General features: G+C 39.4%; 1 protein-coding gene across 5 annotated transcripts in view; it reads left to right on the top strand.

Annotated features, from left to right (window-relative positions):
- sorbs2b (sorbin and SH3 domain containing 2b) overlaps positions 1–16649 on the top strand; it is a 308730-nt gene that overhangs the window by 97321 nt on the left and 194760 nt on the right. For 4 of the 5 annotated variants that reach the window (XM_085981513.1, XM_085981502.1, XM_085981522.1 and 1 more), the window contains exons 2-3: positions 6417–6472; positions 12369–14245. In XM_085981513.1, the coding sequence (XP_085837639.1) occupies positions 14230–14245 (16 nt within the window). In that variant the 5' untranslated portion in view covers positions 6417–6472; positions 12369–14229. The remainder of the gene's footprint in view (positions 1–6416; positions 6473–12368; positions 14246–16649) is intronic. The other variant, XM_085981485.1, reaches the window with a different exon arrangement.

Below are 16649 nucleotides of genomic sequence, written 5' to 3'. Positions count from 1 at the left end.
ATTGTTTGTTGATACCTTTTTAGTGGTTCTTGAGTTTTGATGGTGTCTCTGTGGGAGGTTATCCTGTTATTCAGGTTTCCTTTAAGTTTCGCGCCATTGCCTTGACCCAGGGGAGATCCATACACATTAAATTTATCTTTATTACATACATCTTATATTAATAGTCTCGAGTCCATCACACATACAAAACATATATTTTTATTCTTACAGTATGTAACACAGTATTTTCTTTTTGCATCTTGTTCTTTATATTGTAGATAACGGGAACATAACTAGTAAAAAAAAATAATCTTTTGACCATTAAGTGTGACAGTAATATTAACAGTAGAATTTCAGCCTTCTAACAGTTGTCCAACAGAAATTGCTGACTAGCCATAGGTGTGGCTATGGACTAATTTTAGCTACATGGACTAGTTATAGCAAAAAAAGGTCTTGCATACACTCTCCGAATACAGGTAAATGTACTTCACATGTGCATATTTAATTAACAAACCTCTACTACCATTCTGTAACCAAGGAAACAAAGTGCACACAACCATCAAAAGACACTTTCCACTCTGTTTTGTCTTACCATTTTACCAATAAACACGCAAAAGGATTAAAGTGCACATGCATACGGCAAGTGAATACTGTAAGTATTGAGATCACATGCTCAACAATAGTGTCTATTACTCATTTTTCATTTACCAATCCGAAATGCAATTATCTGTCAGAATTCCCAATTAACTACATGTGGCTAATGTGTTAGACAGCACATGTTCTAACATGTTTCTCCATCTTACAAGGCTAAAGCTAGTGTAGTCTCACTTGCATGAACTAAGAGTTTGCACGGAGAACTTCGCAGCGCTGTCACTCCACTCTCTCAGCTTAAAGATGCTATGTGGTGGATAGCTCCTTTAGAAGGAAACTCTGGGACAAATCTATTTAAATAAGAGGTTTGACAAATCTGCCACTTTCCAGATACGACACTTGGTTCCGTTATAATTCATATAGTGACTGCACTTCAAAGTAATTCATTGCATATGAAGCACGTTGGGGCATTGTGATAGATGTGCCAGTTTTTTCTTTCTAAAAACGGAGTGACTCCTGCCAACGAACCGGAAGCTGCGCAGATGCATTCTGCACATTAATCTGGAAATTTCGATGGTGTTTCTGCTTGCCCTGTTCCCAACGTTTCAGGCACGCTCCCCGTTCCTGAAATTTCTCTGTTTGCCAGAAATGCATTAAACTCAAACTGAGCCTACAAACCTTTTCCAGGTGACATGATGTCCGCGTTATCACAGACTGCACATTCGCAACTACTTCCGGTTCGTTGGCAGCAGTTGTGTCCTTTTATATATATTATATATATATATATATATATATATATATATATATATATATATATATATATATATATATATATAAAAAAAAAATAGGGACACAAAAAGAGGAAGAAACTTGGCTATTTCCCTTTTTTTCTTACTTTAACATAAACTGGAGAGATTATTAAAATAAAGAGAGGATCCAAGCAGCTGACAATCCAGAGGAACTTCTTCTAATTGACTCAAGTACCTATTTAGATCACTTCTCCATAGGCAGTATGTGACCAGTGACCTTAAAGAGGCAGAGTAGGTTAGTTGGGATGTGGACAATGCTGATGAGGCTGCATTTATTGCCCAACTGTAGTTGCCCTGAAAAGGTAGTGGTGAACCTTCTCCTTGAATCAGTGCAGTCCTAGTGCTGACTGTGCAGCCATGATGGGTGTTAGGTAGGGAATTCCAGGATATTTATCCAGTGACATTGAAGGAACAGTGATCTACATCCAAGGCAAGGTGGTGTGTATCTTGGAGGGGAACTTGGCAGTGGGGATGTTCCCTGTTTAGTAATTGCTGTAGTATCTCCATGTACAGAGGTGCAAAACATCATGAATATATGTTTATATTTTGTATATACCACAATAGGTTTGTTCACCTATCATTGAAGCTGCCAATTCAAAGCAAAAGAAATTGGTACCTTAAAAATAATGAGCATTTCAGTCTAATTCCTGGTATATAACTAAGAGGAGTATAAAGCCTTTGGCAGTGATCCATCTGACCACTAGTCAACTAATACAAGAGGGTAGTCAGCTTTATGGCAGATAGTCACATGCCCATTCTGCACCCAAGCTTATCAATGTAGGTGAAACTAATGTTGCAGCTATAAAACTTGAATTTAGAAGGCTCGTGTTTCAGTATGTCTGGACCCAAAGTCCAAACTTACTTCCGATACCCATCTTTAGTGTTGAATCTAAACTTGAATCCACTGTTACAACTACTTGGAATTTCAGCTAAATATATACTTCGAGCATGTATAGCATTCCAGGAACCAACCATTTCTTGGTCACTCCCATTGTGTAGAACTCCTAAACAAAGCTCATCTATAAATAGTCCCAGTCCAAGCATACAATATTAATCAATTAATCCTCCTTTTTAACATTTAGTGTGCTTAATATAGTTTATCTATTGCCAAATTCCACCTATACAGTGTAGTTCAATATACAACTTTAAGCATTTTGCATACAAGATTTATTTCCAGAGTCCATTTGTTAATAGTGTGCATTAGCTGTTTTAATCTGCAGTTGATTAAAATCCTGATGTAAAGCATAATGTGTATTGGCACACTATCACAATTTGACCAATGGGTCAAATAATTCATGAAAAATGATATTCTGAATAATTTGGTGACATCACATCAGCCAATGATGTTCAAATAAACCATGTACACCAAGAATAAATTATAAATCGGAATTTTTTCCCCTCCAATTTTGACTTTCTAGCATACAATTCCATGGACACCAGATGTCCTCAAGTGGCCATTATTCATCTATTAGCCTTAATAGTGGGTATCTATTTGATTTTGGAGAACATCACAGTGATGCCTGATTCTGATCCTTACTCTTAACCAGCATCCACACATGGGAGAGTTCCAGCATCCATATGATGATCTGGAGTGGGGACTCCAGTAAAATTTCTCTTCCATAATCCAAGGTGCTGGAGCCAAATGAAGCACTCTTACCGCTGTCCTGCGAACCTGGGACATTTTGGTCAGATATGGTGGCATTATCCTTGAGCCACTGGGGAGCCTTAGTCAACACTTGGTCAGTCTGCTTGTGTGATGAGTTGCGATTACATCCAGTGTGGATCGTTTGAGATTTTCTATATAAGTCATTCAGCCAGCATTTGCTTGAATCATTAATAAGACTATGATCAAGAATATTGTTTAAGGTCAGCCTTGTTCAGTTTGCAATACTGCCTTTTTCATGTGGTATTATCTAGCTGAGCCACAAGCAGATTGTGTACATCAATGTCATATTTATTTTACTGATATCGTTTCAATAGCAAAAGCCTGGACCTTGAAAACCACTTCAGCAGAACATGGTTGTATATAGATGGCCAACAAAGCAATGTTGGAAGATTGGATCTCACTGACAACATCGTTGTTGCTTAAAGAAATGGAATATTTATCCAGTAGAAATATTTTACAAAATGTAAAATTTTCAACAAGATAAAGATGAGGAACACTGCTCACGGAGACTGAGATACTAGATTAAAAAAATTAGAAGATGTTTCTACATCTTTTATAAAAATAAAAAAAAACAGCAATGGAGAATTCAGAACATTAAGGAAGTGTTGAAGAAAAAAGGGAGTATTTTAACAAATCAATTAGGAACAACAAAAACATGAGCACTATTGTTTGAATTTGAAACCAAGGGAAAGAACAAAACATTTTGTTCCAGTAATGAAAGAAAATCATCACAATCAAGTAGAATAATTTTGCAATCAATTAAGTGATGACAAAGCAACCAAAACACACACTGAAATCTAAATTTAGGCAAATTTCTAAAATAGAGTCTGTAACAGATGTAGTTCAGAAAAATGGCTACCGAAAAGAGCCCCAGAGCAAAATAAGTGGAGATCAGAGTAGTGATGAATGGAGACTCCTCTCTATTGCTGACTTGGGCACTAGTGAGGTCTCATCTCAGGGGACAATCAAAGTGCAGCGAGAGCAATGATTTCCATACAGTTAGAGTTTTTAGCTTCTATTATTGTGTCCATCAATCATTCTTGTGTTAAATCTGCCTTGAATTCCAGTCAGCGTTGCTCAGCCAGTTTCACCCATTGCCTTCTTCATATGGTACTAACGTTGGTTCAAGTCCAAGTTAGAAAAAAAAATCCAAGTCTAGCCCCCCTCTTTTGGCAGAGAGAAATATTTGAAGAATGCTGGCAGTCTGCAGTTTTAAAGACTTAAATCTTTAGTTATTTTCTCCAGTTGCTGAAAACATCAAGATTTAAAAATCGAAAGCCTCTGTGCATTGCAGGGACTTGTAAGCCACAGAAAACATGTCTGAATTTAAATAAAATGTTAACAGAAACTAGTATCCTGGAGGCTTCATTATTTCATGTCTTTTAAAAAAGATAATCTACAGAAGTTTTGAAAAAGCAAGTTGAAAGGTAGTTTCAAGCTTTTCTAAAGTAAGATATTGTATGCAGCAGTGACCTATAGCCATTGATATCAATTTGTTTTACATAATTGGAGCTGATTTTGGAAAACTAATCAGCTAATGCTTTATTAATATATATAGTTTAAAAAAATCTATTATTAGTGTTTTATTTCCTAAATAGGTTTAAACTACAAGATTTGCTTGCATACTTTTGGCTTGAATGGAAGTGAAACATCCCACCACAAAAACTGGTATTGTCCACATTACCCTTAAAATGCCTGAGGGTCATGAAAGGACTTGATGGAGGGGATGAACATTGAGAAGAATTATATCTAATCAATATAAAAAGCCTAGGCTGCAATACATTCCAGCTAATTATTATCTCCTGTAATATATTCAAATGAAAGATAACATCATTGCAATAAGGTCTATTGAAATTGTCGTGTCTGTGGCTGCCTTGAACTACGAATGTCCTCCAATCAGTACTATTGTTTCTCTTTTCTCTCTGAATGCCATTTTAAAAAAAACTTTAAAAGGAATGAAACATAAGAGACAGCAATATTTTTATTGCTGGCTCCAGAAATACTAAGTTGATGAATCCTGACCAAAAGTGATTGTACATGGTTCCACTTATTAACACCAGCCATTTGTGCTGTGACCTCCTTCTGAATTTAATCTTTCTGCTCCTAATACCACAAATTCCTCTTGCAGCTTGGTGATTAAGTTTCTGATTAAAACACAAACGAGACTCTCAAAGATACTTGTATCCAATCTGCAATTATTGTCGAAAGAACTGACTGGCTAAATATTGTGAGGATAAAAACAAAATAAACTACTGAGGATATTCGCAACAGTTTCTCCATTAGGATAATTCGTCTCAAATAAAGACTAACCTTGAGCCAAAGTATTTATGGAACATATTCTTTCTATACACTGATGAACCACATTGGCCTCGATTTATACCCCAACACCGATGTCCACTCCATGCCGCCATCGTGGCCTTCTCACCCCTTCCCCCCCCCCCCCCCACCTCCATGAATGTTTCTGTCTGACACCCCCCAGTTGCCCCTCTCATCTCCACCCACCGGCAATCACCGATCTCTAGCCTTTCCCTCCAACCCCTCCTGATTTGCGCCTCTCATCCCATCATCCACCCCCATTAAGCACCAATCTCCGACCTTTGCCACTCCCAATTTGCCTCTCTTTCTCCACCCCGATCTCTGGCCTTCTTCCCCTCCCACTTGCCATGGACCATCCCCACGGGTCCCCGGCTGCGGCCTCCTGTTGCTGCTTTCCCTGCCCGGCAGTTGGCCAGCCTGTCAATTTGTCCGTTAAATCCGTGAAATCCTGCAGGACCTCGGCATGTTCCCCGGCCATTTTCTGCCTCCCCATAAATATCCGGGCCATTGTGTCCCTAATCAAGTCATGTAATTATCTCTCATTTCCTAGATGCTTCCACATAGATTATAGAATGAAGTGCACTTCCTGCATCTTTTTTCTGGTATATTTGTGGAAAGCTTGTGAAACCTGTATTGGAGTTCAGAAGTACATTACAGTACAGTTATTTTTCTGTTTATGTACCAAAAGAAGCAAAGTTCTAAAATGGGATTTTACTTTTCTGGTGTAGGATTTATAATGAGCATTTTTACAAGCTTAGATAAATACTTACCTGGTACAATAACGTACAATTATTTGTGTACATTCCTCTATGGATATATAGCAACAATATTAGGACATTGATGGTAGTTCCATTAAACAGCATAAATTCCAGACTGTTCTGATCAATAAGACAGGAATCCATTTCCTCCCAAGTAGGAGGGTTTTCTGAATGAATGATCCAACGGTTTGCTGTTACAAATCACTGAAGGATTCTTGTATTGTTTTACATTGCCATGTTTGGTGAAGGTTTTGGTCTGGACTGCAGTAAAGCAGCTGCATTCTATTTATTTTTCAGGGTAAACTGAATTTTCTGGAATAAACCTGCTGGTCCTCTTCTCACCATGAATACAGGTATGTTCACATCTCTTAGCAAGAAGGTTGAACATGTTGTTTGCATTAATCTATATTTAAGATTGTTAAATGGTCCAAAGGAATTAAAAATAGAAATACAGTAAATGTAAGATCGATCATATTTATAAAATGTCATGAATCAGTTTACTCAATGTATAAAAGCTCCTATACTTTAAAACATGAATCTATAAATTAAGTACTGAGACATACCTTTTTGAAATGTGTTTGTTTAATTTAACTTTTGAGCAGCGGGTTGCAAGTAAGCATTTTGTTACATTCAGTTTTTTAGTCCAAATTTCATGTTTCTAGCAAGATTTCAAAACGAATACAGGATCAAAAATTCTGGCAAACACAATGTTAATTGCAATTTAAAAAAAAATGCTTCCATTAAGATGATGGCTAGGTTTTTATTTTCTATTTCCCCTCATTAATTTTTGCCGCAATTTTATCTCTCCTCCCCTGAGGCGTTTTGCTGGGGTGTTGTTCCACAGGCACTGATTGTCCTCGGGTACCTCGCCTAATTGGCCATTAGTCATTTGTGAGCTTGATAGTAGCAGGCTACTCAGCCGTGGGAAAACCACAGCTGAATCCACTGCTTTATTCACTCACTGTGTCAGCATGTGCATTTCCAGCAGGGATCACGGATAGCCCTGTCGGCAGCAGGAATTTTCCTCCCCTTAAACTGGGGACAATCTGTTACTCAGGATGTTCAGAAAACTGCTGGTCACCATTCAGCACGAGCTGGCTTGTCAATTTTTATTTCAGCAGCTCACTTACTAGCTTTTAAAACACCACTTGATGACTTGCTTTAAAAATCCTGCTTTCCATCTGATTGAGAGGAGACCTGCTTGGCTCCCTGATCTTACTCACGCTGCCTGGCATAGTTTTCCCATGCAGCAGCTTTGCAGGAACTAGAGAGAAAAGAAAACTCTTGAAATAAAAAGGAGAAAGACAACAAAAAAAAGGAAGTGAAGATTGAGTATATAAAAAAAAAAAAAAACAACAAAATGAATGAAGAAAAGAGACAAAAGTGAAGAGGAAATTGAGGGAGGGGAAAGACAAAACTGGAGAGAGTGAGAATCAAAAATGGAGGAAAGAGAAGGAAACAAAATTTGGAAGAGGGTGTCGAGAGAAACAACAGTGAAGGAGGAAAGACATTTTTTCACAGCATTATCAATAGCAATGTTCTTTGCTAGAAGACTGCGAGGTTTTGGTGGGCCCAGTTTGATGAGGTTCGAGAACCGTTGAATTGGAAATTTTGTTGATTGTATTATCAAGAATTGACAACTGACTCGAGCAAGACTTTGAGTGAAGACATGTGGGCAGGATATGTGTGTGGACAGGCCTTCGATGTTCCTACCAGCATTTTGCCAGTAGCTGTGCCTATGGAGCTAGGGACCTTCATGTTTAGAATGTGCATTTGATATCAAGGAGTGGCATGATTACTACTATAATGCTTAATTGATCCCCCCCCCCCCCCCCCCCCACCACACCACCACAGTGTTTGTGTTTAGATGGGCACCTATATCATGCGAAGAGCTGTACAGGATTATTTTCACTGTGAATTGCTGTCAAACCTATTACTTTGACAGACCATTATCAAACCAGCAGGAATCCCAGCAGGGCTGTAACACAAAATGAAGAGGGAGCATCCATTCCCTATTTTTGTCAAGTACAGGATTGCAATGGCTGGTCAAACAACCCATTTAACCCGAGTTAGCTCTTCAAATTGGGTAATTTAGGAGAAGCATACAGATAGTTTTGTCATTGCAAAATTAGATATAGTTTCATGGATCACAATTGATTTCAAAAATCATGCGAATAAGCAATGAAGTATTGGCTGAAAAGTACAGTAAATACAAAAGCTCAATCTAACAGTGATTTTTAATTCGTATCCTGCATTAAAAACCCTTCAAAATAAAGAAAAATGCTGGTATCTAATGTGCAATTTAAGAACATTTTATTGTTTTATTTTGTTGAATATTTAATCGAATCATAGCGGATTTTTATAAAATTAACTAGCACTTTTTCACTGTTCTAGCCTGGATTTGTCTTCCCTATCTCGCTATGTAAAAACTACAAAGATTATTATGGTAAAGACTTCAGTAAAGCAGTTTGTGTTACCATTGACTCACCATATGCAAAGGCACCAGATGGGCAAGTTGGACTGTAATGAATAGGGCATCTTTAATATTCAAAAATGATCTTGAAAGTTAGTTGTAAATATTTTGGACAGATGTTTTTCTTGCACGACTTGCATAAATTGTAATTTTTTAAAGGCGTTTTAATGATCCAGCTGCTCACTATAAAAAGTGCGTATTACAAATGGCGAAAACCAGTGTGGTCCTTTTTAGTATTAGTTCTGGTATTAAAACTGCAATAAGGTTGTCATGTAGTGATTATATTTAACTTCTTACCAGACACAAGTCAAGTTTTTACTTAAAACCTTTCTTTTATATCGGTGCATATTCTGATTTTTTTCAATCAACACTGAAGGAAATACTAAGGAAACCACACTTAAATTGGCATCTAATGTAAATTTAAAAGAATGAAATTGCTTACCTAAATGGCTACATTCTAATGGTAATTTTCCAACTCTGGTGAGAACCTCATCTGTTGGCAGCACATATAGGAAATTTAAAGCACGGTGCGCACCCAGATTGCCACAGACAAGGTTCCACACTCGGGAGCACGAAGTCTGATCATGACCTATTAATTACTACATAGACATTCTGACAAAACTCCATTGCAATCCAATCCACTCCAATCCCTCCAATCAGTGTTTCCATACATCTGACTGAATACCATTTTTAAACTCCATCTCATAAGAACATAAGAAATAGGAGCAGGAGTAGGCCAATCGGCCCCTCGAGCCTGCTCCGCCATTCAGTAAGATCATGGCTGATCTGATCCTAACCGCCAATCTACTATCACAGAACCATCTCCTGAATCTAACAGAATTAGACACACGAAATAGGAGCAGGATCAGGCTACACGGCCCCATGGCCCGCTCCGCTACCCACAGGGCCATGTCCGATCCGAACCTAGACTCATGTCCAAATTCCTGCCCGCTCCCCGTAACCCTTAATTCCCTTTTCTTCTAGGAAACTCTCTATTTCTGTTTTAAATTTATGTAATGATGTAGCTTCGACAGCTTTTTGGGGCAGCATATTCCATGGACCTACCACCCTCTGAGTGAAGTAGTTCCTCCTCATCTCAGTTTTGAAAGAGCAGCCCCTTATTCTAAGACTATGCCCCCTAGTTCTAGTTTCACCAATCATCGGGAACATCCTCCCCGCATCCACCCGATCCAACCCCTTCACAATCTTATATGTTTCAATAAGATTGCCTCTCATTCTTCTGAACTCCAATGAGTAGAGTCCCAATCTACTCAACCTCTCCTCATATGTCCATCCCCTCATCCCCGGGATTAACCGAGTGAACCTTCTTTGTACTGACTCGAGAGCAAGTATGTCCTTTCTTAAGTATGGACACCAAAACTGTATGCAGTATTCCAGGTGCGGTCTCACCAATACCTTGTACAACTGAAGCAATACCTCCCTATTTTTATATTCTATCCCCCTAGCAATGAAAGCCAACATTCCATTGGCCTTCTTAATCACTTGCTGCACCTGCATACTAACCTTTTGAGTTTCGTGCACCAGGACCCCCAGATCCCTTTGTACTTCAGTACTTTCCAGTTTCTTGCCATTAAGATAATAACTTGCTCTACGATTTTTCCTGCCAAAGTGCATAACCTCACACTTTCCAGTATTGTATTCCATCTGCCAAATCTCTGCCCACTTACTTAACCTGTCTATGTCCCCTTGCAGGTTTTTTATGTCCTCCTCACTCACTACTTTCCCTCCCATCTTAGTATCATCTGCAAACTTTGATATGTTACACTCGGTCCCCTCCTCCAAATCGTTAATATAGATTGTAAAGAGTTGGGGACCCAGCACTGACCCCTGCGGAACACCACTAGTTACTGATTGCCAGTCTGCGAATGAACCATTTATCCCAACTCTCTGCCTTCTGTTAGATAGCCAATCCTCTATCCATGCCAGAATATTACCCCCAATCCTGTGATTTTTTATCTTAAGCAATAATCTTTTGTGTGGCACCTTGTCAAATGCCTTTTGGAAGTCTAAATACGCTACATCCACTGGTTCCCCTTTATCCACCCTATATGTTACTTCCTCAAAGAACTCCAGCAAATTTGTCAAACATGACTTCCCCTTCATAAAACCATGCTGACTTTGTCCTATTAAATTATGATTATCCAAATGTCCTGTTACTGTGTCCTTAATAATGGACTCCAAAATTTTACCTACCACAGATGTTAGGCTAACCGGTCTATAGTTTCCAGCCTTCTGTCTACTGCCCTTTTTAAATAAGGGTGTTACATTAGCAGTTTTCCAGTCTGCCGGGACCTTTGCTGAGTCCAGGGAGTTTTGGAAAATTATTACCAATGCATCCACAATCCCTACCGCCACTTCCCTCAAGACCCTAGGATGTAAGCCATCAGGTCCAGGTGATTTATCCGCCTTGAGTCCCATTATTTTACCGAGTACCACTTCCTTAGTGATTTTGATCGTGTTTAGCTCCTCCCCCCCCCCCTTTAGCCCCCTGTTTGTCCAGTGTTGGGATATTCTTAGTGTCCTCTACTGTAAAGACTGATACAAAATATTCATTCAATGTTTTTGCCATCTCCATATTTCCCACCATTAATTTCCTGGTCTCATCCTCTAAGGGACCAACATTTACTTTAGCCAGCCTTTTTCTTTTTATATAACTATAAAAACTCTTACTATCTGTTTTTATATTTTTTGCTAATTTACTTTCATAATCTATCTTCCCTTGCTTAATTAATCTTTTTTGTTATTTTTTGCTGTCTTTTAAAGTTTTCCTAATCCTCTATCCTCCCACTAGATTTGGCTACCTTATATGCCCTTGTCTTTAGTCGAATACTATCCTTAATTTCTTTACTTAGCCACGGATGGCTGTCTTTTCTTTTACACCCTTTTCTTCTCAGTGGAATATTTTTTTTGGAAGTTGTAAAATAACTCCTTAAATGTACACCACTGATCATGTATCATCTTACCCTTTAACCTATTTTCCCAATCCACTCTACTCAATTCCAGTCTCATACCCTCATAGTCTCCTTTATTCAAGCTTAGCACGCTTGTTTGAGATCCAACCTTCTCACCCTCTAATTGAATATGGAATTCAACCATGTTATGGTCACTCATTCCAAGGGGATCCTTTACTAGGACATTTTTAATTAGTCCTGTCTCGTTACACAGAACCAGATCTAAGGTTGCTTGCCCCCTGGTTGGTTCAGTTACATACTGCTCAAGAAACCCATCCCTAATACACTCCATGAACTCATCCTCAAGGCAGCCCTGCCCAATTTGATTTGACCAATTAATATGATAGTTAAAATCCCCCATAATTATAGATGTTCCCTTATTACAAGCCTCAACTATTTCCTGATTGATACTCAGTCCAACAGAGTTGCCACTGTTTGGAGGCCTATAGACTATGCCCTTATTATTCCTTACCTCCACCCAAACTGTTTCATAATCCTGATCTTTTGACCCAATATCATTTCTCTGTATTAGTGATTCCTTCCTTTATTAACACAGCCACCCCACCTCCCCTTCCTTCCTGCCTGTCCTTCCTGATTGTTAAATAACCTCGCCCTACTCTGGTAACTGTTTCCAGTAATCGGGTTTGATTTTTATTCAGAGTGCAGCAGATTTTGGACCTTTTTTGAAATGTAATCCAATGCTGAACTGTTTCAAATTTTCACAGAAATTGTTCAAAATCCTCTTTAGAGAGGGCTGCCCTTTTATAAAATGAATCGTGACACTTTTTTTTTTAAATCTTGCAGCATTGGATTTGTGACTTGGAGATTACAATCTTGCCTGACATTTGCAGTTAAGATAGCCCAAGGATCACATTTTTGTCAATCTCAGCTGGCTTTTTAGTGGAGGTGGAGAAGGTTGGCCAGAGGGAATACTGAATTTCCTGTCTGAAGCATTGAGTTATGATGATTATGCCATGGGCATGTCCACAGGCTGGACCATTGTAGTCTCCCTCCTAGCTGGGGAGCCTTTTCAAATGCAGGGGCTACATTTCTAAAGAATCTGGAAAAATAGGACAAATGAAACCTTGAAGCTAAGAAATTATGTCAAACTTCTATGTCTGCTGCCATCTTTGCACTGCAATCTTGCCTTAGTCTATATATTGGAATTTACTGGTTGTGAACCAGAAGACCCTGAGGATTATACCACCTTAACCCTCTTCCCACCCAGTATCTTTTCTTCTTCTGCCATAATGTGACAAAGTAGCTATTTCATGCCCTTAACTGCATTCACCTACCTCATCCTCCAATCTATTTGCTGAATTCCTAATCATTCAAATATATTGCAACTACCTAATTTGTAATCATGGCCCTGAATTTCCGATCGGAGGCTTCCTGCGCGGAGACGGGGAGGCTTCCGATCCTGGACCTCCTCTTTTGAAATGCGCAGAGGCCCACGTATCCCAGGGGTGAATGCGATTTGCAAGCGCCCCTGGGATCACGTGGGCCAGCTCAACCAATGGAAGAAGGGAATCCCCCTTCATACTTCCGTACACACGGAAATGTCAAAAGTATGAATGGGGATGACTACAAAAATGCAGCAACACATTGAAATAAAGAAAGAGAAACCATTACATATATAAAATGAATTAAAATGGCATTTAATTAAATGTTAAACAAATTAAATTTTTTGAATTTTTAAAAATGTTTTAATGGGGCACAGGGTTTATTGCACAGGGTTTTAAATTTATAAGTGAGTGATAAAATCATATTTTTCTCTTTTTTAAAACTCTTATGCTGGTAAAAGCAGGCCTTGCGCCTGTTTTTACCAGGCGTAAGAATTCTATGGCCTTTCAGCGGGCGGAGGCTGAGCAAATAGCGCAACTCTCCACCCGCAAGAGGCCCTTTTCTTGGGCATGCGTTGGATCTGTCAAGAGAATTCTTGACATCGCGAGTTCCTGGTTTCAGCGCATACACTTCGAATGCCTAAACCCGGAACTTGCGCAGCCCCTATGGGCGCGTACGCACCCGTGGGGGTTGGAAAAAGTATAATTCATGTTCAGGATTTTTTTCTTAATTATTAATCTTTGAGGAATTAGTAATAAATCCACACTGAACTGCTGACTGAACAGTTCTCATATAAACTTAGTCAAGTGTTGTTTTGCCTTCTCTATACACCCGTTATTGCTGTTCATTTCAGGTGATAGTATTTTGGCGCGACAGTGGGAAATTTTGTTTCCTTTACTCCTCATGAGTTCAACATAACATTGTGTAATAATGAGGTTAAAAATTGAAGTGAAACAGTCTAATTACATTGTTTGTGACTATCCTTCGAGACCCTGGTGACTGAATGTATGCATTGGAAAGTTGTAAAAGAAGCCTAGTGTGTTTGAAAAGGCTATTAATCGCAGGCTATCTCCTTTTTAAAATCGATTGTTTCAAGAGAATTTAAAAATAATTGTTAAAGAATTTGAATGTTCCCTTGATTTTGTTTTACTGTAGAACCTGAGTAATTGCAGCACATGTCAATGTGTACAGTATCTCAGACTTAAAGCTGCATGACCTCACTCATTAAGACCTCACCAATAAGCAAAGAAGAACATTTGCTGAGCCGAGTTCAAATTCACCACTTTCTTTTGCTACTGTGCTGCCCCCACTGCAGCCTGTCATGACCTCAGAAAAAGGTTACTATATATTATTGATAATTTACTGAACAATCTGATCCTAACATGAACTGGAAGCTCCCATTTCATTGTAATTTCCCCCTCTTGTTAATTATTTTAGCTGTAGCATTCTGGAAACTTTCTTTTTAATATTTTTGTCCTCTTCCAGATCTGTGGTGTCTGTCATTAATGAGAAATAACAATAATGCGTGAAAAGTTTAACAGATTGTAATGATTAAAGTAAAATAACCCTAAAAATATTCACAACTTTTTTAAAGAAATTCTTTCTCAGAATCTTACTGAAGGCTTTTGTTCTTATACCATGTTCATGTTAAACATAATGTGTATGATTCATTAATTATTTCAACTGTGATTAAAAATGGGTTTTGGATAACTATTCAAAAACCTTCAGCTGGATATTACACTGAAAATGATTGTGTTATTTACAATAATAGTTGTATGCAACTGGAATGTGTGTACTGATACTAACCAAGGACCCTATTCACACAAAAACAATTGGATTGCTATGATGTTTTAATAGTTTGTGTTGAGGAAAATTTCCACCCTCCCGACTCGCTAAAACATTTGCTGAAATCTCTGCGGAGGTGTAATATTGCAGAAAAGGGAAATTCATTGTTATGTTATGAAAATGCAAATTATGCTGTTACAGGCATTTAAAGCAAAAATCCATGGGAGCTACTAGATCTTTTGCCATTGTAAATGAGCTGCCTTACTCCTATCTATAAAAATAGTAAAGTTAAATATTCCAAATAAAGAGATTGAATTCTTTATTTCAGAGGTCAGTAGCCACCAAGACCTTACTAATGTTAATAGAATGCCCCAGAGAGCTGGCGGACACTCCGAGAGTTAACGCAATCCTAGAGATGTCAACACGAAGAGTTATTTGGCCCATTGTGCCTGTTGCAGCTCCACATGAGAGCCATCTACTCCAATGCCATTTTCCTGTACCCTTCGATATTTTTCTTTTCAAATGTCTGTCTAATTCCATTTTAACTATCATGATTGAAGTAGCTTCAATAGCCACTTGTGGAAATGCATTCTGTATATACGTGCCCTCCCTGCGTCCCCGCCCCAGCCCAACCCCAGCTACTGATCCACCCTTGCAAAGAGACAAGGTAAAGGTAGGGGAAGAGGCAACTTGACTTGGTGCATAAAAGGGAATGCACCCAACAAGATTAGCGGAGACCATCAGTGGCTCTCTTAGGAGACCTTGGATGCTCCACAGTCTGAGAGGCTTGGGAAGTGATTCCAAACCTGAAGAAGGTGACCTGCACACTTGTGGCAGAGCTTATTTTTTGAAAAGTGTTAACCTGTGCAAAATTATGATTTGGCTGAGCTGATGTTGCTACTGCTGGTCTGTAGAATCAAATATTAGCCTTTTTCCCCATCAAGGGCAGCAATTACCTAAACCTGCTGATATGGCAGAAGTGCTACACCTTCCCTCTACCACCTATCTGAAATGACTAAAGTGAAGAATTTCATGCTTGACTTTTTTTGCTTATTCAGGCTTATTCCCTACCCCCTCAGATTTCATTACTTAGGTCCTCCACTTATTTGGCTTTTCTAATCATTCTGCTATCTATCTGCTCAGGTTTCTGGCATTTCCTACTTTTATTGTCTCTTCTGCATCAGCTATAAAAGGACCAAATTCTCAGAATTATAATCGGCAGCAATGCTGTGGGACTTTCATAATGGTTGTATATAATATAAAACTCTTGGGCCTAGAAATTCGGTTGGCAGCGCCAGCGATTAGCGCCTAAAGAGCCCGAGAATTGGGGCGTTACCCAATTTTCGGGCGGGCGCAGTGAATATAGCCCCACCTCCCATATTGAGTATCCTTTTAGCGCCGGTGCTAACTCTTTGCGTGCGCCCGTGGGCGCAGGCAGATCATGATGTCATTTCAGTGTGCAACGCCTTTTTGGCGTCCCGGACTGGATATTCGGTGGCGCCCGCAACCTTTCCGCCTGGCGCTATTAGTGACAGTTGGATGGAGCGTTCCCAGGCCCTTCTCGGACTCGGGGGGGGCGCTATTTAAAGGGGACAGCACTAGTATAAAAGCTGCAGCCATTTGGGCTGGCCATTCTGATCGTTGCTGGAGAGAGTTGCTGACCTTCTGTTGGACAGTACTTTTCTCATTGAGCCTTTGGAGGCACTGGCACTGGCAGCTTGAGGGCCCGGCTCCCGAGTTGGTGATGCAGCATCTGAAAGCAGGGAGGTGGAAGAGTGGCTTTAGCAAAAGGACAGCTTGGCAGCAAGGGATGCCAGATTGCGGCAAGGCTATGACATGGGTCCACAGTGCGAAAGCATGCTGGCGGGGGGAACCAAGTGGAAGGAGACAGTTGTAAAAGGTGAGAACCTTACCATCGCTGTCGAAAATGGGGTCGGCAGCTGCAGTGGTTACAGG

Source organism: Somniosus microcephalus, chromosome 1 (assembly GCF_052327205.1).
Source record: "Somniosus microcephalus isolate GS21.2 chromosome 1, FLI_Smic_1.0, whole genome shotgun sequence".
Lineage (NCBI taxonomy): Eukaryota > Metazoa > Chordata > Chondrichthyes > Squaliformes > Somniosidae > Somniosus > Somniosus microcephalus.
This window is presented reverse-complemented; position numbering and strand designations above follow the sequence as displayed.